Source organism: Phytophthora ramorum (genome assembly GCF_020800215.1).
Source record: "Phytophthora ramorum isolate Pr-102 chromosome Unknown Phyram_PR-102_s0012, whole genome shotgun sequence".
NCBI lineage: Eukaryota > Oomycota > Peronosporomycetes > Peronosporales > Peronosporaceae > Phytophthora > Phytophthora ramorum.
In genome coordinates, this window is record NW_027150658.1 from 75,224 (window position 1) to 100,364 (window position 25,141).

Below are 25,141 nucleotides of genomic sequence, written 5' to 3' on the forward strand. Positions count from 1 at the left end.
CCACATCTCCTTGCAGGCTTCAGTCAAGGCACCCCATGGTCCTTGTGCTCCGACGGTGTCGCCCCATGGCACTCCGCTCGGCCCTGACGTACGATCCGGCCCTCCGAGGCTAGCGCGCTCTCCCTTATGTACGCCTCTGCACGGACGCACCCGACCGGGCGTGCCCAACGGCTCGGCTGCAGCCCCGACATCCGGCGACGTACCCCCGCACGCTGGTCAACCACTTGCGTGTGGATGTCGTGTCCCGGACGTGGCGACCCGGTATCGCGCCGCACCCAGCCCGGGGGATCTTGAGCAGTTGACTTCGGACTCGCACGCTCGCGCCTCACTCTGGGAAGACATTCGTTTGCGTACTATCTCCAGTGCGCTGGGTCACGTCGGTCTCACGCTTCCGTCCGTTCCGCCGACAGTTATCAACGGCACCCCGGTCCTCAACAAGGATCTCCAACGAGTCCTCTCCGAGTTCGTTCGCCGGACACAGATAAGCCTTCCGCGGTTTGTCGAGCTTATGCGCGGTCAAACCCCAGACGACTACCGTCCTAACAAGCGCATGCTGCCCGACGTTATCCGCACGGCGTGCCTACCAACAGCTTGACGCGCTCCTGGCGATAGCGGATTCGGGTGTGCGGGCCCCCGTCTCGGAGGGCATGCCCCACCAGCACGTCTACCCTACCAACCACAAGTCTGCCGCGGATCGATACCCTGTCCTCATCAAGAGCATTCGCAAGGAGCAGGATCTCTGGCGCTGCTTTGTCCTTGATCTCGACATCCTTGGGATCTGACCCGAGGTGCGGATTAGCCCATTCGGGGTCGTCGATAAAGGCGACGTGGACCCACTGACTTCCGGTAGGGTGATTCACGATCTCTCTTTTCCCGAAGGCGCCTCGATAAACGATGGGACAGACGCCACCAGCATCTGCACGCTCGTCTTCGAGCCGTGCGACGAGACCTCGGTAGAGATTCTGCGCCAGCGGAGGCATCATCCCGATGTCGAGATCCAGTTGCAGGCTGGCGATGTAGCGTCCGCCTTCCGGAATGTCTGCACCCACAGCCAGAGCGCGTACTTGTTCGGCGGTCGTTTGCTCCCTGACAATGCCCTGGTGATTGACACGTCGACCGCTTTTGGGTGGTCCGGTTCTCCGGCAAGCTAGGCATCATAGGGGGCGCCATTGCTCACATTCACGGCTCCTCTATTAACTCGCTCCGTCCGCCGGGTCCGTTCAACTACTACTGGGTCGACGACCACATCAACGTCGCCGCCGACATCGGTTCCAACTGTGCTGACATCGAGCGCTCCTTGCGCGGCGCCATGTTGACAGTCCTAGGTCACGGTGCTATTAACGAAGCCAAGTTTACACCCTGGTGCCCACGCCAAAAGGCTCTTGGCCTCATTTTTGACTCCCAGGCCGGCACGGTGGCCATGCCGGCGTCCAAGATCCGCGTGGCACAGACAGTTGTTGCGGCAGCTCTAGAGCGCACGTCCCTCCGGCGTTCGGATCACCGCTCACTCCTGGGCCGTCTCCGTCACGTCGTGACCTGCGTTCGGCCGGCCCGGCTCTTCCTCCAGCGTCTCTGTCAACAGGAGTGTCACCTGCGGTGGTGGCAGCACGTTCCTGTCACCGAGGACATGCGTGCCGACCTGCACTGGTGGCTGTCTATCCTTCGATCCCCGGCGCTTAATGGTGTTCCTCTTGCCTACTTCGGCTCGTGCCCGGAACCCGACGTCGTCGTCGAGATGGACGCTTCCGACCTCGCGATATGCACGTTCGTCGCAGCGGATAAGCTGGTGTTGCGCTACTTCTTCACACCTGAGGAGCGGCGCCTTTTTCACGCTTCGAAGTCCGACCCCTCCGTAGGGTTTGACATCAACTACAGGGAGCTGTTGTCCTGCGCCTTTGCCGTGCACGCCTGGGGCCAGCAGTGGTCCTCCCGACGGGCCAGTACCCACGGCCCACCCGTGCACGTCCGGTTTAAAATTGACAACATGCCCGCCGTTGCTTGGCAGAACAAGATGGCGCCACGCAACGACCGAGCCCAAACGCTCATCCGTCTTCTCGGTCACTGGGAACTCGTGTTTGGTCTCCGTTTCTCGGCTATGCATGTTGCCGGTGCTGACAACCGCATCGCAGATGCGGGCTCCCGTTCGAGTCACGGCTCCACCATGCACACCCTATTTAATGAACTGACCCGTGACTGGCTGCAGGTGCCGCCACCAGTGGATGTAGCGAGTCTCGAAGCGATTTGGCATTCCATTTGCGTGCCCACTCCGTCGCTAACTCAAATTTCTCCAAGTACCGCTCGGCCCTGACGACGTGGTTTGCGTGGTCTACCAGCCGCGGCATCCAGCCAACCCTTTTCGGGTACACGACCGACGTCAAGATCCAGTGCATCACCGACTTCATTCTCCACGGTTTCCAACATGGATACGGCTCGGGGCGCCCTGTCCGCGGTGCTACGATTTCTGCGGTCCTCCACGGCGTCCTTCATTTCTTCTGGTCGGCGGCGCTGGACTTCCCGAGTGGACATCCACAAATTCGCATGCTTCTGAAGGGCATTTCCCGCCTCGATGCACCGGTACAACACAAGGCGCCGGTGTCGCTGCAGCTACTGGAGCTGTGCTACCGGACCCTCGACTTGGCCATGCCCTCCGACCAAGCTCTCTGGGGGTGTCCTTCTTCTTCCTGCTACGACAGCCCGAGATCGCATCAAAAGAGAAGAAGTTCGCCTGGTTCGCACTCAGAGCTGTGGACATTGCTATCTTCAACTCCGCCGGCGCGGCAACCTCAGTGCATATCCGCCTGACGGTCTCCAAGACGAATCAACGCGGCGCGCCAACACTACGTATGCTGAATCGCTCCGGGTATCCATTCCTCTGTCCGGTCTTCGGTGCGCTATGTCTACTCAAGCCGAGACGTGCTCTACCCCATGAAATCCCGGCTGCAGTCTTCATCAATGAGAAGGGCCGTCCAGACTGTGTCACCTCAACCAGGGTCTCCAATATCCTCCAGCGGGTTGCGCCGAGCGTCGGTGGCAACCCAGCAGAGTTCAGCGCGCATTCGCTACGCGCCGGCGGTGCCACGCATATGTACCGTGCTGGCGTCGACGCACTCACGATACAGTTTCACGGCCGATGGGCATCGACACGTTCAAGCAGTATACACGTCTGTGCAAGGAATCGGTGGAGACACTCGCGACCAAGATCGTGTCCAGTCAGAAGCGAATGCAGCGTCTTCAGTAAGAGCTACAGGGCGAACTCCTACAACTGGGGTCTCAACCTCGATCTAAATTCCGAGGTTAAAGTTCGCTCTGTAACTCTTACTGAATAAATGCTGAATTTTTGTCCCCACGACTGGAAGTACGAAGAAATTGGGATTCTTGCCGATAAGGCAAGAATGTTGGTTTCTTTGCTGAAGGAGATCACCGAAGATTTGGGTCGGGTTTGCTGAACCCGGGTCCAGCTAGCACTGGTGGCAGCATTCCCTGCTGACCAACAGTTCCAGACATCACCTGAACGACAAAACCCACCCTACCACTCCCGGTCTCAACCTCGCTCTAAATTCCGAGGTTGAAGTTCGCTCTGTAACTCTTACTGAATAAATGCTGAATTTTTGTCCCCACGACTGGAAGTACGAAGAAATCACAAATTCTGTTTTTAAATTTTCAAAATAACCACATTGAAGCGGCATTGCACCATCTTGGTCGGAAATTCCTCTCGTTCAAAATTAGCGGAGAAAAACAAGCTTTTTAGAAATGTCAACATTTGTATCTCAAGCAACTACATCTGCTTCGGTAGCAATGCGACTTCTATCGACCAAATCTAGGCTCTCTACTTACAAGTTTTCTATGAGAAACCCGTCAACGCCAGAGCCATACGCCGTGTTGATGCTGTAGCCAGCGATAAGCACTACTGCTGCTATAACCGAGACCAAGTTGCCGATGAGTCCGCAAATGGTGGCGGCACCGATCAACACGAGCCAGAACATAACCAGCACGGCCATCGCAGGCACTTGATCCTGCTGAAAAAGCGGTTTTGCTCCGTCCGGAAGCTTACCATTCGACTCGTAAAACGCCTTCAGCAAAGACTCCTTGCGTTCAAAGCGCTTCTCCACCCACGTCGCAAGCTCGCTCTCGCTTTTGTCGCGCAGCGACGAAATGTCCACACGCTCGAGGTAGAAGTGGATCATTCGCGGCACACGACCAGTTAGCAGCGACGTCTCCGATGGACGTTCGTTTGCGGCGTAGTCCACGTAGAACATGGTAACATCGTATACAGCGGTGAGTTGAGAGCGCAGTAGCGGAAACATAAATGTCCAGCCTGTCGTACGCGGGTACAGCGAGTACTGACGTGGCGGCAGTCCGTTCTTCTCGGCGAATACAGCACTCTTATCAAGGTTACTCTTGCTCAGATCCGTACCTTCTGGGAAGAGGAGGTATGAAGCCTCCGGTTCTGCCGACGTGAGGAACGGCAGCAACTTGCGCAGGTTCACTTGGTCATCAGCCCAGCGGCGTTGCTGTAGAGAGCAGACCCCACGTTAGCGCCTCACTCTCATTGCTTCCTAAAGTGTAGATGTTACCAGAAATATGAAGATGAAGTGCTGCATGGCCCAGCCGAAGATGGGGATTTTGCGCAGAGGGGCCTTGAGGACGATACGCAACTGGTGCAGCGTACGCGTTCGCCAGGCCACACTCCACAGCAGCATCCAGTCGATGCGAGTGCGGTGGTTCGACAACCACAGTGCGCGGTCTTGCGGCATGTCGCTCTCGTGAGCTTTGGTCTCGGCGTCGCCGTAGACCTGCACCTGGATGCCAAACAGTTTCTCTGGCAGAAGTCATAGTGAGCGTCTCGCACTGCCAACGGCTTCTATAATACTTGGAAGTGGCAGATCCACGCACCCAGAAGCAGCACGACTTGACCCATCCACGCCCATTGTCTGCTCCAATAAACACAACAACAGCTCATTGAGTAACAAACCTCCCGTCATCCTTTGTTGGGATTCCACCGACGCACATGCAGCGAGTGACGCGGCGGTAGAAGCGTTTGGTCTGCAGAAACGCCGGCAGAGGCAGGGCCGCGAGCACGAAGCACGGGGTCAGCACCCACGCTAGGGCTGTCCAGCCCGTGAGCGCCAGCGATACCAGGAACACGACACCCACAACGGACACTCGCATGGTCTCCGTTGCTAATTCTCAATTGATACCATAAGCATCTGATCGTAAGTTATAGGCTTATCTCCTAAGATATGTGATACATATATTTATACAGCCTTAGGAGATATGTTACACTGTATATCCACTCGCCTTCTTCAAGATTCATTTTAGCTTTGGAGAGGCAGAAAATGACGACGAGGGAGGAAGCGGAGCGCGACGTGAAGCTCCTCGTGAGCTTCGTGGCCATGGTCTTCGTGGGACTCGGCAACAAGAGTGCGTGCTAGTCTCTAATCTGCACAATAAGGTTCTTGTACGGCTTAAAATCTCCCAACTGACGCACTGTTCTCCGTCCTGGATGAATCATTCTCTGCTCAGTCTTCCAGAAGTGAGTTTTGCTACACTTGGGGTGCAGCTTTACTTGTGATTCGTATACTTAACCGATGACTTTGATAGACTGCAGACCATCCCGATGCACAACTACCCGACGTTCCTCAACCTGCTCACCACGTTCGTCTACGTACGTGCGGCCTTCGAGTGCATGCTGTACGCTTTACTAACTGGGTGTTGGATACACTGCAGATCCCCATCAGCTTCGCGTACATCCTACCGATGATAAAGTATGGTAGTGCCATCACGTGGGACCAACGCAGCATCCCGAAGCGGAAATTCGCCGTTATGGGAGGACTCGACTCAGTCGCCGGCATCCTGCAAGTGTTTGCAGCCACCTATCTGGGTGGATCGCTCATCATCTTGCTTGGACAGGCTGCGATCCCCATTTCGATGTTGATCTCCAGTCTGTTGCTGAAAGCCAAGTACTCGGGCTACCAGTATGTTGGAGCTATGGTCGTGACGCTGGGCTTGCTGATTGTACTGGGGTCGGGCGACTCTGGCAGCAGCAGCGGCACCAACCCGCACCTCATTGTGCTGTGGTCTGTTGTCATGATTTTCAGCTGTGTCCCCATGTGCCTGTCCAGTGTATATAAGGAGAAGACTCTGGGGGAGGCAGAGCTTGATGCGGTCTATCTGAATGGCTGGATCGCAGTGTTCCAGTTTCTGTGTGCTATTCCACTGACGTTCCCGGCAGCAATGGTTGGCGACCACCCAGTCACGCCGAGTGAACTCCCGGAGAATATGTATGACGGCTTGATGTGCTACTTGGGGCAGAACACCATCACTGAAGGCGCGCACAAGGATGACTGCGAGAAAGCGACCATCTACGTGACGGCCTATTTGCTGTTCAACGTGGCGTACAACCTGCTCATCATCTTGATCCTCAAATTCGGCAGCGCCAACATCCTTTGGCTGGTAAGATCCTGTTGACATTTGGCCATTTGATCACATGAAGTAGCTTTCTCTGACCGTTCTTGTGTTGAACAGGCCATGACCATTATGGTTCCACTGGGCAACGTCGCGTTTACGTTTCCGTTTATGCCGGAGCACCAGCCTCTGCACACAAAGGACATTGCAGGCTTGCTGTTCATCATGCTGGGGCTGTTCGTGTACCGCTTCCTGGAGGAACTTATGGACTCTTGGAACAAGCGGAAACCCGTGTACCCGGACGAGAAGGGCCCGGCCGTAGACGAACTCAAGCGGGCGCTCATCAGCAGCGACAGCGACAACAGCGATGATCAAGAAGTCTAAGTAAACGGCATACAGTTACGGGTGCACTTTGCAGTGCCCGCCATTGTTAACGAATGAAAATCTATGAGACGTGTTACGTGTGCTAGTACTCGAAGCCCACTGCATCGTGCTGGTACAACTTACTTGACTTCAACCCGTCAAAGTGCTGTACGCACACATATAGGGGTTAGGTGTTATGTACACCACACGCTCCACGGATGGCTATCGCTTATCGACCGCAGAACCGGGAAGACCACCACTGCACATCGCTGAGCATGCTGGCCGCCGCCACCAAGAGCTTCGTGCGCGCCGCGGGCGCCGCCGGGTCGCGCCGCGTGCCTCTTTTCAGTGCGCAGGTGTCTCTCTTCTCCGCAGAAGCTTCGCCCGCCGCGCCCGAGCAGCCCAAGCGCGCCAAGCTCAAGATCCCGACCAAGCGCGCGGCGTCGCTGCTGCTGCAGCTGGAGGCGGAGGCCGTGGCCAAGGCCGCCGAGGGAAAGGACATTGACAACTTCAAGCCCGGCGATTCGGTGGAGGTGCAGTACCTGCTGAGTCGCACGGGCGCCCGAGTGCAGCGGGTCAAGGGCGTGGTGCTGGCGCGGCGAAACCGCGGCACGGGCAGCTCGTTCGTCATCCGCAACGTGAGTTTCGATGCGTTTACGCTGCAGCGGTGAGAGGCTAATTATCATTTTATTGTTTGTGACAGCACATTGGCGGCTACGGCTACGAGCAGAAGATCTTCCTGCATTCGCCGCTGCTGCAGAGCGTCAAGGTGCTGCAGGAGGCGTTCATCCACAAGGGCAAGAAGCGCGTGCGTCGTGCAAAGCTCTTCTATCTGCGTGAGAAGGCGCCCAGCTTCACCACCGTCTAGGCGGTGCGGCTACGACAGACTCGGCGGAACCAGCAACGAAGTCGTCACAGCTACCAGTCGTGCAGATGTCTGGATGGAGGTAGCAGCGCTGCTGGTTAGATGTAAGCGGCACGGGTAGGGGGGTGGTAGCAGCACTTAACACTAGAGAAGAAAAACGATTCACAGACCACAAGCTACAGACAGGAACAGGGTCGTCTGTTATCGGCAAAGGGCAGCTCGTTTAGTCAAGCCGCTGCGACTGGGGCAGCAGCTAGTATCTTGGCGCTCCCTCTATCTGCGTTTCTTCTTCTTGGACTTGCGAATGCCAGAGCCGCTGGACACCACGACGGCAGCGGGCTTGTCCGACTCGGCCTTGCGAGCAGCACGAGCGGCTGCATCCAGCTTGAGGGCGTCCTTCTCCGTGCCCATGCCAGCACCCTGCGCACCGACAAAGCGGTTGCGGCCACGACGGCCGCGCTTGCCGTGAGAGCGCTGCTTGCGTGGAATCCAGCGCTCCGGGTCCGGGTTCACCAGCCCAATAGACGCGTTGTAGTCCGGACGAGCGCGCAGGTTGGCCAAATGAGTCTCTCGACGCTTAGCGCGCTTGCGAGCGATGCCCTCCGGGCTCTTCGCCGCACGTTTGCGCCTGTAGGCAAAAAGTGAGGTCAACATCTATGTAGAGAAACAAGCTAGCAACACGGTGCCCAATACGTACTCGTTCTTCTTGTCACCAGTGTCGGCAAACTTGGCGGCCAAGCGGTTCGAGCGCGGGGCCTGTTTCTCCAATTCACTAGGGTCAACGCCGCTCTCCTCAACGACCGGCAGCATAGCGCACCGAGCCTCCGCTGCCTCAGCGTCGCAGAACGACCTGTACATGAACAAAATGCGTTAGATCAGCAACACGAAAACAATGGGGCGCCCTGTGAATACACTTACAGGGCAACAACCAACGAGGCCATGGAGCGAAGGCGTAGATCGCGGTCCAGCGCACCGGCAGCCTCGCCCTCCAGCAATTCCAAGTACGCGTCAGCAGCCGCGCGGTACTGCTTCTTCTGGATCTTGTACCAGCAGTCACCTTCACGAAGCTTCATAGCCTGCTCGGAGGTGTAGTCACCCGCTCGGTGGTGAGCCAGAGCGCTCTCCAGCACAGCCTGCGCCGACACCGAGTCACCCGCCTGCTCATACAGGGCAACCAGCGTTGCCACTGTACCCGACGAGTGCGCCAACTCCTCAATAGAGCGGATGGACTCGGCGGCTTTCAGCACCTGTCCTTCCGTCAGGTACACGTGAGCGAGGCCAAGACGAGCGCCCACACTCACGTCACCCTAAAGTGCCCGTCACAAAATGACAATCAAATTAGTCGCCGCACCGAGAGCTCGGCTATCATCACTAGACTACACCCTACCTGCAGCTGCTCGATCGCGGCTGCTGGTGACTGGTCCTTGATAGCGAGAAGCAACACGATGTCCGCAATCGACTTCGAAGCGGGGAATTGCTTCTTCAAAACCTCCAGGCTCTCGCGGCACTCATCGGTCTAATTCATCACAGCAAGTTATTACAACGGCACATTGAATGGATCCTGGGGCTACTGAGGCATATCAGCAATGCAATCTGTACTTACCTTGTTCATGAGGCAAAGGAGCAGCGTGCGGTTCGTGAGAATTGCTTCCTGCTGCGTTGGGTTCAGCTTGTCCGACAGCACCGCCGCATCGATGTTTTTCAATCGCTTCAACGAGTCCAGAACATCGCGGTCCTTGCGGATGGTGACGAGGTTGTTCGATGCCACAGCCGCCACAGCACGGTCGCGCAGCCTGCGTGATCATCAAAGATGTTAGTAAACAGCCACAATTGACCACTACAATCGTATCCGCAATCAACATACTTCAGCTTCAGCACGTTGCGGTAATCCGAGAGTGCACCATCAAGATCGCCGCGCATCTGCTTCACAAACCCCAGCTGGGTCTTGATGACAGCCACCTCCTCTTCAATCTCCGCTTCGGCTACTCCCTCATCTATGAGCGTATCGCGGCACAGTCCTGGGATGTTGCGCACACAAGTGGGTCACATGTAAGTGCTGGGGACAGACTTTAGAGAGAATAACGCTTGCTCCAGTCTTACGCTCGGCAGTCAGCAAAAGGTCCTCCGCTGCCTCCCAGTCGCCAGACTGGATGGCCACGAACGACTTGTTGAACGCCACCTCGAACCCGTCGTCGACCTGTGCCAGCATACCATCCAGATCCTGCATCAGCAAGGACTCGCCTTCGCAACCTCATTTCATCCTCGTTCTTACGGGAATCTCGCGGTCCTTCAGCTCATGGCTTCTACCAGCACTCGCATACGCAGCCAGCAAGTTCGTCTGCAGCTCCAGCAGATCATCACCCTGCAGTATCCAAACAAAACACATTCCCGTCAGATACTCTTGACACCACCCGGAAGGCCAGGCATACTCCCTACACATACCTCCTGAGCGCGCGTGAGCAGCAACTCGTATATGCGGATGCTCTGGTCGTAGTCTCCCTTGCGGAAGAACTGCAGCACACACCCAAAACACAGTCAGACCCACACGATCCGTCCATTGGATCAGTAGAGGACTCCTCACACACCAGTTGCGCCGCCAAGTGCAGCTGCGCGTCACTTTGCGTCTCCAGGTCTCCGTCCAGCAGTTTCAGTGCATCGTCGTCCTGCTTGAGTCGGTAGAGGCAATAAGCCTTCTGCGTGCTCAAGAAATCGTACTTGGCCGCCAGCTCCAGCGCCTTGTCAAACTGAACAGCAGGCGTGAGCCCCCACTCAGCATCCCCATTCCAACACACAGAGATGAACCTTCTCCAGGCGGATGAGCGCCACGCACTTGACCTTGACGGCGTCCACGTCGTCCGGGAACTTGGAGCGGACTGTAGGCGCAGAGACAGCGTCAGACGGAGCCTCCTTACCTCTAGAAGGCACTTGTACCCACTCTTATTGCAGATGTCCACTGCGCGCGAATAGTTCTCGCGCTTGAGCGCCGCGTTGAGCTCCGAGAAGCTCGCGGCCAGCGCGACGTCACTTCCGGCAGTCGCCATGGAGTTCCCCCTTTGAGTTTTGGTCGAGGGCCATCATTTAGGTGGTGTGGCGTACATAGATTTTATGTCTGTTGGAATTACAACAATTTCGCTAGTGCTGCTTTGTCTGACATGCGTGTCAACGCATCCGTCCCGTCAATGCAGGAAGCTCCCTCGGTCTGCACTTGCCGTGACCTCGGTCGCCACTCTCGAATCCACCGCCAAGACCTCTCCACCAATTGCAGCCATGAGCGCGTCGCTGATCCACTCACGCGAAGTGCCCGGCACGGCCACCGCTACGCGTGGCCCCGTGCACGTGTCGACGCTGCGCTCGGGTTTCGACCCGAGCTTCACATTGTACACGAACCTGCTCAGTCGCCTTGAAGTCGACCCCGATGGGTCGCACAAGCTCTTCGGTACGCGCAAGGTGCACCCCGAGTCGGGTGCCATTGGCTCCTACGAGTGGGTGACGCTCAGCGAGTTCCTCGCGGACGTCGAGAGCTGCTCCGCCGGCATGAAGCAGGAGCTCGGGCTGCAACGCGGAGCACTCGTAGGCATCTTCAGCAAGAACCGCTACGAGTGGTCGGTAGTGGAGCACAGCACCAGCCGCATGACGTTCACGCTCGTACCGCTGTACGACACGCTGGGGCCCACGGCGGTGCCCTACATCCTCAACCACACCGAAATGAGAGTGGTTTTCTGCGCCAAGGAGCAGGTCAAGACGCTCCTGGCCTGCGTCGAGCACTGTCCGAGCGTCCAGGTGGTCGTGCAGTTCGAGGACAAGATCGACGGGGAGGACGTGAGTCTCGCGAGAGCCAACAACGTGTCCTTCATGACGCTCGACCAGCTCATGGAAATTGGCCGTGCCAACCCCGTGGACGCCGACCCACCACTTCCTGACGACATTTGCACCATTTGCTACACATCGGGTACTATGGGAGACCCCAAGGGCGTCATGCTCACGCACTCGAACATGATCGCCTCCATCTTGTGCTCGATCGAGATCACGCCCCTGTACGAGACTGACGTGCATCTGTCCTTCTTGCCACTGGCTCACTGCTTTGAGCGGAATGTCCAGGCTCACATCATCGCCAAGGGTGGCTGCATCGGCTACTACCAGGGCGACGTCACCAAGCTACTCGAAGACATGGTGGAGCTGAGACCGACGGTGTTCCCATCCGTGCCCCGGCTGCTGAACCGCATTCACGACAAGATCACGCAGGGCGTGGCAGCCGCTGGTGGTTTGAAGAAGCTCCTGTTCGACCAGGCGTACGCAGCCAAGAAGGAGTACCTTGCAGAGGGTTACTACACACACGCGTTCTGGGACCGTCTTGTATTTGACAAGCTCAAGATGGCGCTGGGTGGCCGTGTTCGCTACATCCTCAGTGGCTCGGCCCCTCTATCGAAGGAGGTGAGGGAGTTCATGTCGATTGCCTTCTGCTGCCCTGTGCTTGAAGGATATGGCCTCACGGAGACTGCTGCGGTGGTGTCGTGTGCGACGGCCGATATGCCGGTGACCAGACACGTAGGTATCCCAGTTTCAGGCGCGCAGATCTGCCTGGAAGATGTTCCTGAGAAGCACTACACCACTCGTGACTCACCGTGCCCGCGCGGAGAGATTCTGACCAAGTCTGGGCATGTGTTCAAGGGCTACTACAAGCAACCGGAGCTGACAAGCGAGGTGCTGGATGCTGATGGCTGGTTCCACACGGGCGACATCGGCCAGTGGAACTCGGACGGCACGTTAACTATTATCGACCGCAAGAAGAACATCTACAAGCTCTCGCAGGGCGAATATGTGTCGCCGGAGCGTATCGAGGGCGTGTATGGTCAAAGCCCCTTTGTTGCCCAAGTTTTCGTGCACGGTGATTCTTTCCAAAACTATGTTGTAGGCATCGTAGTCCCCGACCCGGAGTTTGTTGCAGCGTGGACTGAAAAGCAAGGTCTTCAGGGGGACGAAGCTTCGTTGGAAAGGTTGTGCGCTCCTGGCAACAAGACGCTTTTAAGTGCTATCCAGGAGGACATGCGGCAGCTGGCTGTGGCGGCGAAGCTCCTTCCTTTCGAGCGTGCCCACAAGTTGCGGCTGCATGCAGAGCAGTTCACTCCAGAAAATGGGCTGGCCACGCCCACGTTCAAGCCTAAGCGCTTCGAACTCATCAAGTATTTCAGAGACACCATCGACGAAATGTACGAGGAGCAGAGCAAGCTGTGATAGGTTGGGGGCCTTCCTTCTGGGCGCCTTTCACCAGGAGATTCTCGTTCATAAACCAATTGATCCTGAAGTTGCTCTCCACAATCATCTATCTTCTTCATCGTCGGACATCGTCAGCCCCGCCAGCAGTGCTTCCACGTCACCACTTAGCAACAACGGCTCCATTGGCAACCGCCCACGCAAGTTTGAGTGGAACTTTCGTAGTTCTGTGCGCACGCGCCGCAATTCCGTTTGAAGCTGCCGAGTAGCGCTCAACTCGCGTGCGCTCTCCATTGTCAGCTGCTTGGCGCGCACCGCAAACGGCTGAATGCGTTGCTTCACCGCCTCCGCGGCCCGTTTTCTACGAGCTCGGGAGCGCTCGAACTCACTTTTGCGCTTCGACAGCTCAACGAATTCCCGAGATGCTTGAGCGGAGCCGGCATGCGCCTCGACGCACGCGTCTTTAAGCTGCTCGATCTCTTTTTCCATCGCGACGCACTCACTCTCTTCGAGCGCTACAAGCTCTGGTTTCCGATCGACACAGTCGCGCCACACACTAGCTTGGAAAATAACACTTCCTGTTGAGAGGCGAAGCACGTCTCGTACCTTGTTTTCCGCTCGGGTACGTGCTTCTCGTGCACGATGGTCGCGAGCTTCACGATAAATCTGCCGGCTCCTCAGGGTCTGAAACCAGCGCTGTAGTACGATAGCGTGCTGGGTCTCACGTTCGAACGCTTCTAGTGCGTGATGTGCTGTCTGCTTCTGCGCTATTAGTGCGGCTCGATCACCTTCATCCTGCACCCGACGTAGCTGCTGCCGCTCTTCCATGAGCGCGCGCCACATCTTCTTGCCTATTTTGCCTCGCCACATCCGCTGAATCCTGGCTGCTGCGCGCGCGAGTTCATCGCGAAACCATTCGGCGTACACCCGGGCAAAATGGCCACGAACAAGTGACTGAATTGTGGTTGCCGAACGATGCAGCAGCCTGATGTATGTCGGTGTCTGCCAACCACGAGCTGCCAGTGATGCCCGGTAGAGCCCTACTATCGAGTGAGCAGCACCTCGATGCAGAAACAGTCGGCGTTCCTGCTGCGGAGCAGCTATTGCCTCCAGCATCGCTGTGTGCTGTCGGTGACGATCATTTCGCAGCCGCCGAGCTGTTGCTAATGCCTTGGCAAGCCACATTCGCCACGTTGCCTGAATTTTGGTTACGCTACGTCGCCGCCGACGCAACAATGCTCCGAACCTGGCAAGCCGTATTAGAATGCTGCGTACATCAAGTCACAAACAGAGATCAGTATGGTGGCAATGGAGGATTGTTCACAAACAAGTGTACGAACATGATGCTGCGGAAAAAGTGTTGAATCACACGTGCTCCAGTATCTTCCAAGTACCAGTATTGTCGCTGCCGCGCCAAAACCAAGTGTGCCTCACGTCGTCCGCAAAAGCCTCTATATCTACGTTGCAAGGTGACAGCGATTATCGCGCCTGCATCGCGTTTGCGCTTCCAGAGCACAGCCAGATCTCGTGTGTAGATGGAATACTTCACCAGGATGAGAATGCGGGGGTGTCTTGCGTAGGCACGTGAAAGTACAACTTCACGAGCTTCACCTCGTCCGCGAGAGCCTCGGAACAGCTTTTGCAGAGCAGTGGCTCCACGAAAAAGCATTCTCCGTAGCGCCACGCGCGCAATGTGAGCCCGGTACGCTCTCTGGATTTGCTTCGCTCGTGCTATCTTCAATTCCAGTAGCTCGCACGCAGCCACAGCGCGGCGTTTTGCATCTTCACGCCCCAGGAACCCCCGCGCTACTCGCTGGATTTGCATCCCAGCCAAGAATTGGTTGTTGGCTAGTTTCATAGCATTCTGCATGGCAGCCTCGCATTCCCGACGCAGAGTTGCAGTAGCTTTTCGTGATCGGTGCCCTCGGAACACCCGTTGTACGTCTGTGGCAGCTTGTTCCCGTTGCTTGATGCGGAGTTCTCGAGCATGTCGAGCCTCAACGGCTCGCCTCCGTCCCAACCATCCACGAGCAATGCGCTGAATGTTGGTGGCTGCTTGCTCACGCTGCAATCGAAGTTGTTCAGCCTTCTCAAGCGCTGCTCGCTGTCGAGCGGCTGCTACCTTGCGCACAAATATCCTCAAGCTGCGACTTAGCACGCAGAGTGCTTGGACCCACCGCCAATACATTTTGCACTGCTCAGCGCGTATGCGCCTCGCTTCAGCAATCATCCGGCGCATCTTGCGCTCCTCGGACTTGCAACGATACCAGCGCTGTATTCGTGCTGCTGTAAGCTTCTGCCGCCGAAAGTACGCTAGAGCGCGCTCTAGTGTGGATTTTGCACTCACTCGTGCGTCAAGTTTGCACCGCAACCAGCGAGTGATTCGTCTCACGGCAGCTCGTCGTTTTTGCTCACGACGCAGGAACGCGACAACATTGGGGTGTCTCGGAGTCAGGCCGTCGCGAGAGGCCTCGCTGATGTGCCCACGCGCTGCAGCTAGTGCTTGTAACACTGTCAACGAGATTTCTGGGCAGTGGCGCACATCAAGACGGCATAGACTAGTGGCAGGGCGTATCAACGCTGCCACCCCAGTGTCTGTGAGCTGCCAGTCGTTTGACAGCACGAGAGTTTCCAGGCGCGAGCAGCACGGAGCACCACTAATTGCTACCAGTGTGTCGTCGCGTATTTGCTCGCAGCTTTCTAGCTCAAGTACGCGCAGCTTTGGGCACCCGTGAAGAACAGCGAGGAAGCTCGTGGGCGAAAAGTATCGAGAGCGACTGAGGCGGAGTGTGCGCAGATTGGCGCAACATGCACCGAGAGCTTCACAAAGGGCATCCGTGGCGAGAGATGTCACGTCGAGGTCTGTCAAGAGTGAGTGAGTAGTTAACGCCGTCTTCCGAGCAAGCAGTAGCGCTGCAGCCAACCCATCCGCGTCGCACTGCGTAGTGCCAATGTGCAGCGTTTTCAGTGAAGCTGCATCACTGCCGGTCAGCATGGCGTTGGTAGCCTCACTAAGGTGAGGGATGGAGAAAAAAGCAGCACAAGCTCCCGGAATTCCAGCTTCGTCTTGACTACTACGCACAAGAATTCCACTCCACCGTACAGCACGCAGTTTCGGGCATCCACGAAGCAGCGCACGGATACCCGAAGAGTTTAGTCTGCGCACTCCATCGAGCGTCACCGACTGCAGTTGTGAACACCGTGCCCCGAGCGCAGATATACCTCGACTCGTGACCTGGAAACAGCCTGTGACGTCTACGCTTGTCAACAGGCGACAACCACGCTCACTGGTACTTTCACCAATTTCTTCTTCAAACTCTTCTTGCTCCTCCATAGTCGGCGTCTGCCCAGTTTCGTCGCCATTTTCGCTCTGATCTTCAGCACGAGCTGCTGATAAGGCTGCCATCTCCCCTACAAGACGCCGAATGCCGACATCAGTGATACTGGAACAAAAGGCGAGTTGCAATGTTGCTAGATGAGGACACGCCAAGCCCAACGCGGTCAAAACTTGGTCGTCCACTAGTGAACAACGAGAGAGATCGAGTTTCGTCACGCGCGTCAAAGCCCGCACTCGGGTCAGTCGCTCAAGAGCAGCAACTCGAAGCACAGAGCAGCCAGACATGTCCAAACTCTCAAGTCGCGACACGCAGGGACCTCGCAGACCAAGAAACGTGAGGCCATCAACTAACGGCAATCCAGCAGCACTGAGTACGCGTATTCGGGCCGTAGCTGATGACGCTGGTAACGGAGCTCCTCCTGGAACCGCTGCGACCGACGAGGTACCCACCAGTAATGCAAGCAGCGCTGTATCGGTGAGCTTCGTACAAAAGCTCACATCCAGATGTGTAAGAGATGAAGCGTAGCTTTCACCGAAAGCGGCGATACCGTAGTCCGTGACGCGTCGGCAGCGAGAGAGCGATACTTGCGTTAAGACGGAGCAATGGCGAGCTAAGGTACGCAAAAAGCGGTCGTCTACCCACTCGCAAGATGACACATCCAGCTCCGTCAGCGTTCGTGGTAGACTCGCACCTTCAAATAGTTCCCCGCCTCCACGCGATAGCAATTGACATTGCGGCAAACGGAGAACGCGGAGTATTCCACCAGCTCCTGCAGTGGCTTCAAGCATAAGACGGAGCCCCCGAGCGGAGATGTGAGCGGTCCCATCCACTGAGAGTGTATGAAAGGAAGACTTGGCCGGACTCCCATTCAGACCGCCCTTTACCATTGAAGACTTGTCCGGTGATGTCAATTGCAGCTGCTGCAGCGATGCATCAGTGACGCGCCAGCCACTGAGATTCACGTGCGCATGGTACACGCGTCGACGAGGGTCGAAGAAGACAACTTCCCGCGGCAGGTGCAATTGTAACTTGGCCAAATTTCTCGCGTGTGCCTTGGCGCTGCTAGCTCTGTTCCCGTTGACAGCAGAAACCTTCGTCCGCGGTGCGTCTTCTTGGTTAACAGAGACGCGAGGTGCTGCGGGTGCGAGCGGGAGTGGCCGCGGCAACGGTCGCTTTTTCGCCCGCCGTGCGCCGTCATTCACCATTCGGCATTCGGCTCAAGCTGCCACGGATTTGGCCGCAGTCGCTGGAAGGACGCGCTGACTCGTCAGTCTCCAAATCTTTAGACTTGGCATGAAAAGCTTGAGCGCACCGCGAACAGTGTCTGTGCTCCTAGTCCTCGTCGCAGTACTTGGCTCCGCTTCAGCAGTGGCTGGGGTGACATCGGATTATGCAGCGCAGGTGATCGCTGCACCGGACAAAGGGGACGAACTGGAAGAGCGCGCTTTCGTTGAGGAACAGCAAGAACTCGAGGTGGAAATCGACACGCGTGACCCGAATGCTACCATCGACACGGACATTTACAGGTTATTCGAGGTTCTCTTGATATGAAGATGTCGTTCGTTCCTCTCACGCCCATGCTCAATTGTTACAGCTTTGTCGAGCCCACCGAGTACGTTATCGGGCTGCTGCTGGATCCTTGTCGTAATCGCGCTGTCGACTGCTGCATCGATCGCTTCGGAGAGCCTGCATACGTGGACTCATCTGCGACTATCGCAGAGAAAATCTCGCTCGTGGACGAGTCCGGCGCAACGCTCGACGTGTCGGTCAGCCGCATTGGAGACCGCCCCTCGATCTTCGACCAGAATTGCTACATTGACAATGACCTGGTTCCGTACCGCCTTCAGAAGACGTTGACAGCTAGTGGACTGACAGTCACGAAGAATTACACCAACTCGGGGTGCATCGGTCGGCTGCGAGCGTTGGTACCGATGGCTGAAGTGGTGCGACCTGCTTGTTGGGATTACAACGACTCCATTAACGCACTCGCATCTTGCTATACCGTCGATGGTCGCAAGCGGGACACGTGTGTAGCGGTGGGCTTCATGCAGAACAGCTATATCACCCAGTGCGGCGGAGCTTTCGCGTTGTCGAATCACTGCGGTACATTCCTGGAGCTGCACGAACCGGGAAGCGAGCTCATTTTGAGCCAAACGCGGCTACTGGGGCAGTACCCAAACGGGTTTCGCACCACGACCCTGCCGCTGTTTTTCCAAGGAGATCGCGCCCGGTCGATATGCATGGGCGACTATGAGATCTGGTGGGTCCAGCGAACGCGCTATAACTTCATTGTCCAGAAGAAGAAGAAGTTCCGCGTGACGTCTCCGCAGTGCGACTTCGACTTCGCCACGAACAAATACAAAAACTATCACAGGATCACATGACATCATGAGCTTATGAACACGCATGCTCGAAGAAATGTGATACCTTTGAATTCCAACGTAACTTTACGCTAGCCAGCCATCGCACGCGACTGCCGTCGATGGCGGCACAGAGTATTTTTTGGACGGCGAGCATGTCGTCGGGGCTTGTGCTCGACGCATAGCTACCGCACACAGCTCGCATGTTCGTGCATCAGCCTTGTTTCGGAAGCCGCACGCAGAGCACTGAAGCAGACTCTGAAATCCTATGGACGCCGGGTTCTGTGCGGCACAAATCTCGCACGTTGTTGTGGCCCTTGTCTGTTGATGGAAACACACAGGGCATCTCCATCCGCACACTTTTCCTTCGTCACGTTTGGATGGGACTCGACGAAGCTGGGGCCCTGGTGGTTTTACGCTAGTGTCGATGTCAATCACCGGCAGGTTCAATTTGAACACCTGGATACGAACTCGAGTTAACAACGCACGCATCAAGCAACCTTGGCAACGCTACTGGGAACGTACCTCTGAGTAACCTCGCTTCGAGCTGTGGCCTGCCGTTTCTACTGTAACTTTCTCTACAGGGTCACTACGGCTCGTTTGCGTTTGTGCTTGAACAACAGGCCGCACGGCGTCAGCATTGGGCATATAATGTGTTGGTTGGACAACTCGAGGTACAGGATGCACTCGTGGGGGTGGCGATTTTGGTCGAAGAGAAGCACCGACGACCTGGCAGAAATCTACATAATCAAATTTCTCGTCGGACACCGCGGTGAATCGTGATATCACTGTCGAAGCCACATCTGTTGGCAAGAAAATGTCGAGCTTCCTCATCACTGCGCTGAATGCGTCAATGGAAATGAATCCAGCACACTTGATGTCATAGGGTTCGAAGCTCTGCTGAAGCCGTGCTAAGTCGATCTGCCGCATGTGTAAAAGCTCCGAAAAGAACTGTGACACAAAGTTATCGATGCGCCTTGCTTCCTCAAACGGAATTGAAGTGCGCTTGGGTTCTTTCTGAGCAATCGGATATCCAGACTCTGGGCGATACGGACGATTACCAGCAACTGGGCTTGGAACCTGGGGAGTGGATGGCATCTTCTCTGAATAGTCGGGCACTCGATCAAAGTGAAGAGTGGCCCCGCTTGCGGCCGGCAGCTTTCGTGGCCGATGATGACGTTCAGGACCCATTTGTTGTACCAGAATGCTGTAGTTGATTTGTGCTGATTTCGGATCTCCAAGAGCTGCTTTCACTGCCTCCAACTCGGCGTCTGTGAGCTTGCATCCCATCAAGCGAAGCACGGTTTGAAACTCCAACAAAGTAAGTTTTCCGGTTTTCGCTACATCACACTTTTCAAGTAGTCTTCGCCCACTGATATTGTGCTGAGCTGCTGCAAGGAAGCATCGATAAATCTTTTTCGCGAGTGCGGAGTCGAGCGTCGGAGGAACAGCAGTGGCAGGAGCAAGCGGCTGGACTTCGACAGGAGGAGTGGTGACAGTCACCGGTTCTGGAGCCTTCTCTTTTGGTGGACCTATCGCAGCATTGATTTGCTCTTCAATTGCTGCTAAGAACGGTTTGACTTCGTAAAGGGTCCTGCCGTAGTGCTCCGTTTTGAAACAAGCAAGAAGTTTGGCAACGTCCTTGTTGCGCAGCCTAAGAGCAAGACTCATCAGGAGTTTGTAAATCTTTTTCTCGCTGATGGCTTCTTGCTTCTTTGCAGATATGTCTTTGCTTAGAGTAGTCAATAACGATTTCAGCGCGTCTAGCTCTGCCGGAGTTTTATGAACGTGCTGGATTGCTTGGAGTAAAACAGACCCAACCGCCTTCGAAGCCTTCGCTACTGTTCGTTCCTCTTCATCACTGCTGCAAGAAAGCTCGCCGTCGCTTTCACTGCTACTAGAATCGCTGTCAGCACTCGATACTGCTGCCTTTTCCTGTGCTTTGACCACATCTCCGAGAAAAACTTCATAGTTGATCAGTGCACCTTCGTCGCTTGCCGTAGCATAAGCCTGCACAAGCAACTCGATGTCCATATCCTTCATGCTGTAGACGATGCGCTGAATCACTAATCGGTCCAAGAATTTGTCGATGACCTTCTCGAACACTCGAACTTTCACTCGTGCTTCGTTTGGCTTCACACGATATTTGCTGAAATATTTGGTGAAGGGGAATGGCGGACGCAAGGACCTATTCAGCTTGCCGATCTGGTTTAATACAAGGGTGTGTGGCCGCTCATCCTGGTCGGGCTTTGTTGGACTGGCTAGTGCCATACTAGCAGATAAATCTTTTGCCGGCGACCCTGGCGTTGGGGAACCAGGAGTTTGAGATGCGAGTGTAGGTGATGTACAAGGTGCCCCATCTCCTATGACCGATTTTGTTGGAGACGGTAACGATGAGGTGCTAGATTTGTTTTCGACGACTGGCTTCGGTTTCTCATCCGCATGCTTGGCAAATGTAACAAACTCCGTGTAGGATATTGCGCCGTCACCGTTGGTATCCAAGAATTGTAGTAGAAGTTGTTCGTCTTCTGAACTGAGGAAGTGTCGGAACCCAGCTCTTTGGAGAAGCTGTAAAAACTCACCGTGAGAGATGAACCCGCTCGAGTCGGAATCGAGCTCCGAAAAAAGGCCAAATAGCCGCTCGCCTGCATCTTTCCCGGTGGACAAGAACGATTGAAGTTCTCCTAGAAGTCGGTCAATATGATTATCCAGGCCTCCAGAATTGCCGGCAAAGAAGGCACTTGGACCCTTGGACAGGAATTTGCGAAACATTGCAACGTTAAATCCTGAATTTTGGTGCAATTGGAAGCAGTTCATCATGACCTCAAGCTCTTCGCGCAAATATGGATGGTGCACTCCTGCAGCCCAAAGAACATCTTTAAAGTCGTCGATAGAGACGAAAACGCATTTGACAGAGTCTTTCTCAAGGCCAAACGCTCGATCAATGTCGAAGTCGTGGCCGCTTGCTTCTAGTTTTTGCTTTGCTTGGTTGTACTGCTGATGTAAAGTTTTCAGCAAGCTGAGAATCTCCGACGGAGGTGACTCCATCACTTGCTGCACTTCCCCGCTTTGCTGGCACTTCTGTACGATGGCTTCGCAAAACAGTAGGTATTGAACATCACCAGTAATATCGTCATCACCCGCAAACTCCTTCACTAATATGTCCAGATCTGGTTTCGTTACGGCAACACTCATATCTTTGAGCGTCTCAATAAAGCGGTCTGCTGGGACCAAACCCGTAGTGTCCTTGTCAATTATTCCAAACATCCGTTTGATTGACCCGCAGTACGCTCCAACATTTTCGCTCGTGAGCCGCTCATTGATGATAATGTCTTCAAGAATGCGCTGCAGAACTGGATCTGGTAGAACCGCAATATTGAGCCTCCTACTTGACGATGACGATGACTCGGCAAGATTGAAGCGGAGAAACTCCTCGAAAGTAATTGCTCCAGATGAGTTGGGATCAAAACGTCGCATCAACCCTTTAACTTCTTGATCCGTCAGATACTTATCCACGCCAAGCTCGCGAATGGCCACTTCAAACTCAGACAGAATGATCTCCCCCGTATTGTCCTTGTCAAAGAGGCGGAATGGTACCATGTAGTCGAATTTTCCGTCCGGAGTTTTGGCACATCGCTTCAGCTCATCACGAAGAAGATTCACGCCCTCAAGGAACTGCGGGCTGTCATAGTGCGTGACAAATTCACTTTTCATGTTTCTGCGGTCCTGGTTTTCTCGAATCACAGCCAGGAAGCGGTCAATGAGCACTGCACCATCCCCGCCACAATTTGCCCCCGTCCACTGAACTACATACGCCAGGTCTTTCAAGTCTACCTGTCGTGTAGATTTTTCCACAGCCAAGGCATTTAACTGCTGGGAGAAAGTTATAAGCGACAGTTTGCCATTGGCCTCGATGTTGAGGCGGTTGTAAATCTCGTCAATGTCAGACTTCACGGGTCCGGAATCAACTAATTTTCTCAACTCATAAACCATCGTTGAGCTGTAATACAACATACCAGTATAAAAACAGTTAGCCTATTGCGCTATCGATACTGCAAGTGCATGAACGTACATTTTCTTAGGCACGTGATTGACGAACGCGTGGAAGGCTGCCTGGTTTACCTCCCCGTTCGTCGCTGGAGCCATCAATACTTGCAGGAGGTGGATTTGCTCCGCATTTAACCGTTTTCGTCGCTGCCGCAATATATGGTTAATGGTTTCGGAATCAAGTCGACCGTGCTTGGGCTTCAACGAGCGCCACGCAGATGCCGAATCGATATTACCGTCTTTTGCCAACTTCTTGTTCTGCTTTTCAAGAGCCCATGTTCGGAATTCCTCTGCTGCCTCTGCGATTCGACCTGCCGATCTAGCTGATGCGTCGCATATACCAGTAATGTAGCTCAAGAAGTCCGAATAATCGACGACGCCGTCTTTGTTGACATCAAAACGCTGGATAACTTTGCCGAGTTCACCGTTCGTGAAGCTCAGCTGGTTAGTCGCAAAAATGCGTTGAAAATCGGACCGGCTGAGCTTCCCGTCTCCGAGTGTGTTGTACGACTGAAAAATCAATCTGTAGTTTGGAACATGATAGCCAAAGCGCGTGGTCATCGTACGCTGCAACGAGTTCACCACCTCATCACTTCAAAGGCACATAACAGTGAACATTAGTATTCAGTCTACGTTCGGTTCATGAAAACGCATGTTCTTACATTTCGAAGTCCGTGAGTTCCAGAAACTGTCCAAACGTGCCAACGTGAACGACTTTAGCTTCAAAAGGGTTGATCCGCTCCCAAACAAGGCGGAAATCCTACAAGCAGAATCACACAGTTACTTTTGAGCCATAATACACGTCATGCAACCAGTCTCACCTTTTTGTCCATTTTGATCCCAAACGTCTCAATCCCACTCAATACAGCTTGCTTGGTAATGGCTCGAACCTTCTTCGGATCAAACTCCTCAAACAGGCGATTGAAGTTTAACGAGCAGTCTTGATCAATTGGGCAGTTCCGCCGCAGTGTTTTCCGTACTTGGGCCTCTAAGTCGTCGATGTGACGATGCAGATTCGCCCTAGTGCGCGGTGATGCAATAGCAAGGTCGATTTGAGGAGGTTCAACCAGATCCTGGCTCGATAATGTGCGCCGGCGCCGCAACCACAAGAAGACGCCATGCTTAGGGTTTTTCTCGTTCAAGTTCCCTGGAACCAATTTAAATCCGCGATGACGTGGAAGCCACAGTCTTGCAGTGTTCTTGTCACTCAAATCTCCGCTCGTGAGCGACAGCCCAATCAATTCGTTAGTCATTTGCGTACTTGATGGTACCAAGCTTGTCCAAATGTACTTGTGCTTCCCGAAGGCACCGTTCCGATTTATATCTTGCTGCAAACACGTGTATCCTTTTGACACCAGGTCCGTGTCGCGAGAACTTGCAGCGTACTTAATATTGGAGATAGCAGACTTCCCATCCTCCTTCGCCGCTGTCCGAAACCAGAGGTGCATAGGACTGGTGTTGCTCTCATCCTGCAGTTTTGGGAACAGTTGGGCATAGTTATCCCTTCGTAGGGTAACTTCCTCAACGCTGTTTGTTGATATCTTAATATCGACGACGCCGTTCTCTCGACAAGGGTGCACAAGCTCTTCGGCCGCCCTTTCATCCTTGAGGAGCAGCTCGAGGTCGTGCACTTTCACCATACCATCTTTATCCGAGTCCATAAGATCCATCACAAACGCGAGTTCCTTTGTACACAAGAATTAGTTCAATAACGATAGAAGTCCACTACATCCCAGTCAAATTGCAACGTACTCCAGTTGTGAGTGCAACGTCTAAATCTCGCATGATAGCCGCATGAAACAGCTCGGGGGCCATCGCCGAACCATCAGGAGGTGTCAGTCGCTTGAACGTGTCTGCGATCTCATTATCCGTCAAGTCCAAGCTCCTCAGATGCTTCCGATACTTGAAAAGCAGCAGTCGGCTGTCAATCAAACAGCAAAACAATACGTACCCAGACAAGATCAGCAACTACATCATAGCCACAGCGGCAACAACACTAGCCTACGTACAGTTGGTCCTGGTCCAGCAGACAGAACTCTACGAAGTCTCTGTGCAGCAGTAGCTTCTGGCAGTCGCATTCGATGCGGTGAAAGAGCGCGTCCACCTGGTCGCTGGGGATGGCGCTCTCGAAGGCCGGGTCGCTCGCCACGAGCTTGCGGAACTCATGCGCCTCCAGCACGAGCTGCGGCGGCTCCCCATGCGCCGTCTTCTTGATCTTGGGCGCGTGCTGCTGCGACCCGAACTTCTTCATGAGGTCCTTGAGGTAGTAGTAGATGCTGTTCTCGGCGCGCATGGACGCCGCCTTCTCGCGGAAGACCTGGCGCGCGTGGTGACCCAGCAGGTCGTCCGAGTGCTTGCACAGCATGTAGGCGCCCTCGCGCACGCCGTCCAGCGTCAAGTTGGTCAGGAACTCGGCCATCTTCCGAGTGCGCCGTGCGGTGCGGAATCGACGAATGATGGTCGGCAACTTCAACGAAACTCCCGCCGTCTTGTGATTGGTCGAAATATCCGCCATTTTCGCCAAATCCGATTGTTCTTCCAGCAGAAGAAGG

General features: G+C 55.0%; 8 protein-coding genes across 8 annotated transcripts; 4 read left to right on the plus strand and 4 right to left on the minus strand.

The window, feature by feature from the left end:
- Nucleotides 1–3,830: 3,830 nt before the first annotated feature.
- On the minus strand, nucleotides 3,831–5,169 carry KRP23_11342 (Lysocardiolipin acyltransferase 1; the record flags this gene model as incomplete). The annotated part of the gene is made up of 4 exons (XM_067881882.1): nucleotides 3,831–4,511; nucleotides 4,575–4,819; nucleotides 4,894–4,931; nucleotides 5,009–5,169. 4 exons carry the CDS (start codon nucleotides 5,167–5,169, stop codon nucleotides 3,831–3,833), a joined length of 1,125 nt encoding a protein of 374 aa, XP_067740177.1.
- A 167-nt stretch (nucleotides 5,170–5,336) lies between these two features.
- Nucleotides 5,337–6,789, plus strand: KRP23_11343 (Crt-like protein 2; the record flags this gene model as incomplete). The annotated part of the gene is made up of 5 exons (XM_067881883.1): nucleotides 5,337–5,421; nucleotides 5,524–5,533; nucleotides 5,602–5,665; nucleotides 5,728–6,453; nucleotides 6,526–6,789. 5 exons carry the CDS (start codon nucleotides 5,337–5,339, stop codon nucleotides 6,787–6,789), a joined length of 1,149 nt encoding a protein of 382 aa, XP_067740178.1.
- A 254-nt stretch (nucleotides 6,790–7,043) lies between these two features.
- On the plus strand, nucleotides 7,044–7,636 carry KRP23_11344 (50S ribosomal protein L19; the record flags this gene model as incomplete). The annotated part of the gene is made up of 2 exons (XM_067881884.1): nucleotides 7,044–7,406; nucleotides 7,472–7,636. 2 exons carry the CDS (start codon nucleotides 7,044–7,046, stop codon nucleotides 7,634–7,636), a joined length of 528 nt encoding a protein of 175 aa, XP_067740179.1.
- Nucleotides 7,637–7,906: 270 nt separating this feature from the next.
- On the minus strand, nucleotides 7,907–10,674 carry KRP23_11345 (Signal recognition particle subunit SRP72; the record flags this gene model as incomplete). Its single annotated transcript, XM_067881885.1, has 12 exons — nucleotides 7,907–8,261; nucleotides 8,331–8,483; nucleotides 8,552–8,940; nucleotides 9,021–9,149; nucleotides 9,237–9,426; nucleotides 9,498–9,651; nucleotides 9,734–9,830; nucleotides 9,906–9,995; nucleotides 10,076–10,144; nucleotides 10,219–10,377; nucleotides 10,436–10,506; nucleotides 10,569–10,674. 12 exons carry the CDS (start codon nucleotides 10,672–10,674, stop codon nucleotides 7,907–7,909), a joined length of 1,962 nt encoding a protein of 653 aa, XP_067740180.1.
- Nucleotides 10,675–10,900: 226 nt separating this feature from the next.
- KRP23_11346 (Long chain acyl-CoA synthetase 7, peroxisomal) lies at nucleotides 10,901–12,865 on the plus strand (the record flags this gene model as incomplete). The annotated part of the gene is made up of 1 exon (XM_067881886.1): nucleotides 10,901–12,865. The coding sequence occupies one exon, from the start codon at nucleotides 10,901–10,903 to the stop codon at nucleotides 12,863–12,865; it is 1,965 nt and encodes a 654-aa protein (XP_067740181.1).
- An 84-nt stretch (nucleotides 12,866–12,949) lies between these two features.
- KRP23_11347 (F-box/LRR-repeat protein 20) lies at nucleotides 12,950–16,250 on the minus strand (the record flags this gene model as incomplete). The annotated part of the gene is made up of 2 exons (XM_067881887.1): nucleotides 12,950–14,111; nucleotides 14,185–16,250. The coding sequence occupies 2 exons, from the start codon at nucleotides 16,248–16,250 to the stop codon at nucleotides 12,950–12,952; spliced, it is 3,228 nt and encodes a 1,075-aa protein (XP_067740182.1).
- Nucleotides 16,251–17,475: 1,225 nt separating this feature from the next.
- On the plus strand, nucleotides 17,476–18,566 carry KRP23_11348 (uncharacterized protein; the record flags this gene model as incomplete). Its single annotated transcript, XM_067881889.1, has 2 exons — nucleotides 17,476–17,708; nucleotides 17,777–18,566. 2 exons carry the CDS (start codon nucleotides 17,476–17,478, stop codon nucleotides 18,564–18,566), a joined length of 1,023 nt encoding a protein of 340 aa, XP_067740183.1.
- Nucleotides 18,567–18,629: 63 nt separating this feature from the next.
- KRP23_11349 (uncharacterized protein) lies at nucleotides 18,630–25,104 on the minus strand (the record flags this gene model as incomplete). The annotated part of the gene is made up of 7 exons (XM_067881890.1): nucleotides 18,630–19,001; nucleotides 19,068–22,542; nucleotides 22,615–23,181; nucleotides 23,252–23,349; nucleotides 23,411–24,274; nucleotides 24,342–24,510; nucleotides 24,599–25,104. 7 exons carry the CDS (start codon nucleotides 25,102–25,104, stop codon nucleotides 18,630–18,632), a joined length of 6,051 nt encoding a protein of 2,016 aa, XP_067740184.1.
- Between the last annotated feature and the right edge of the window lie 37 nt (nucleotides 25,105–25,141).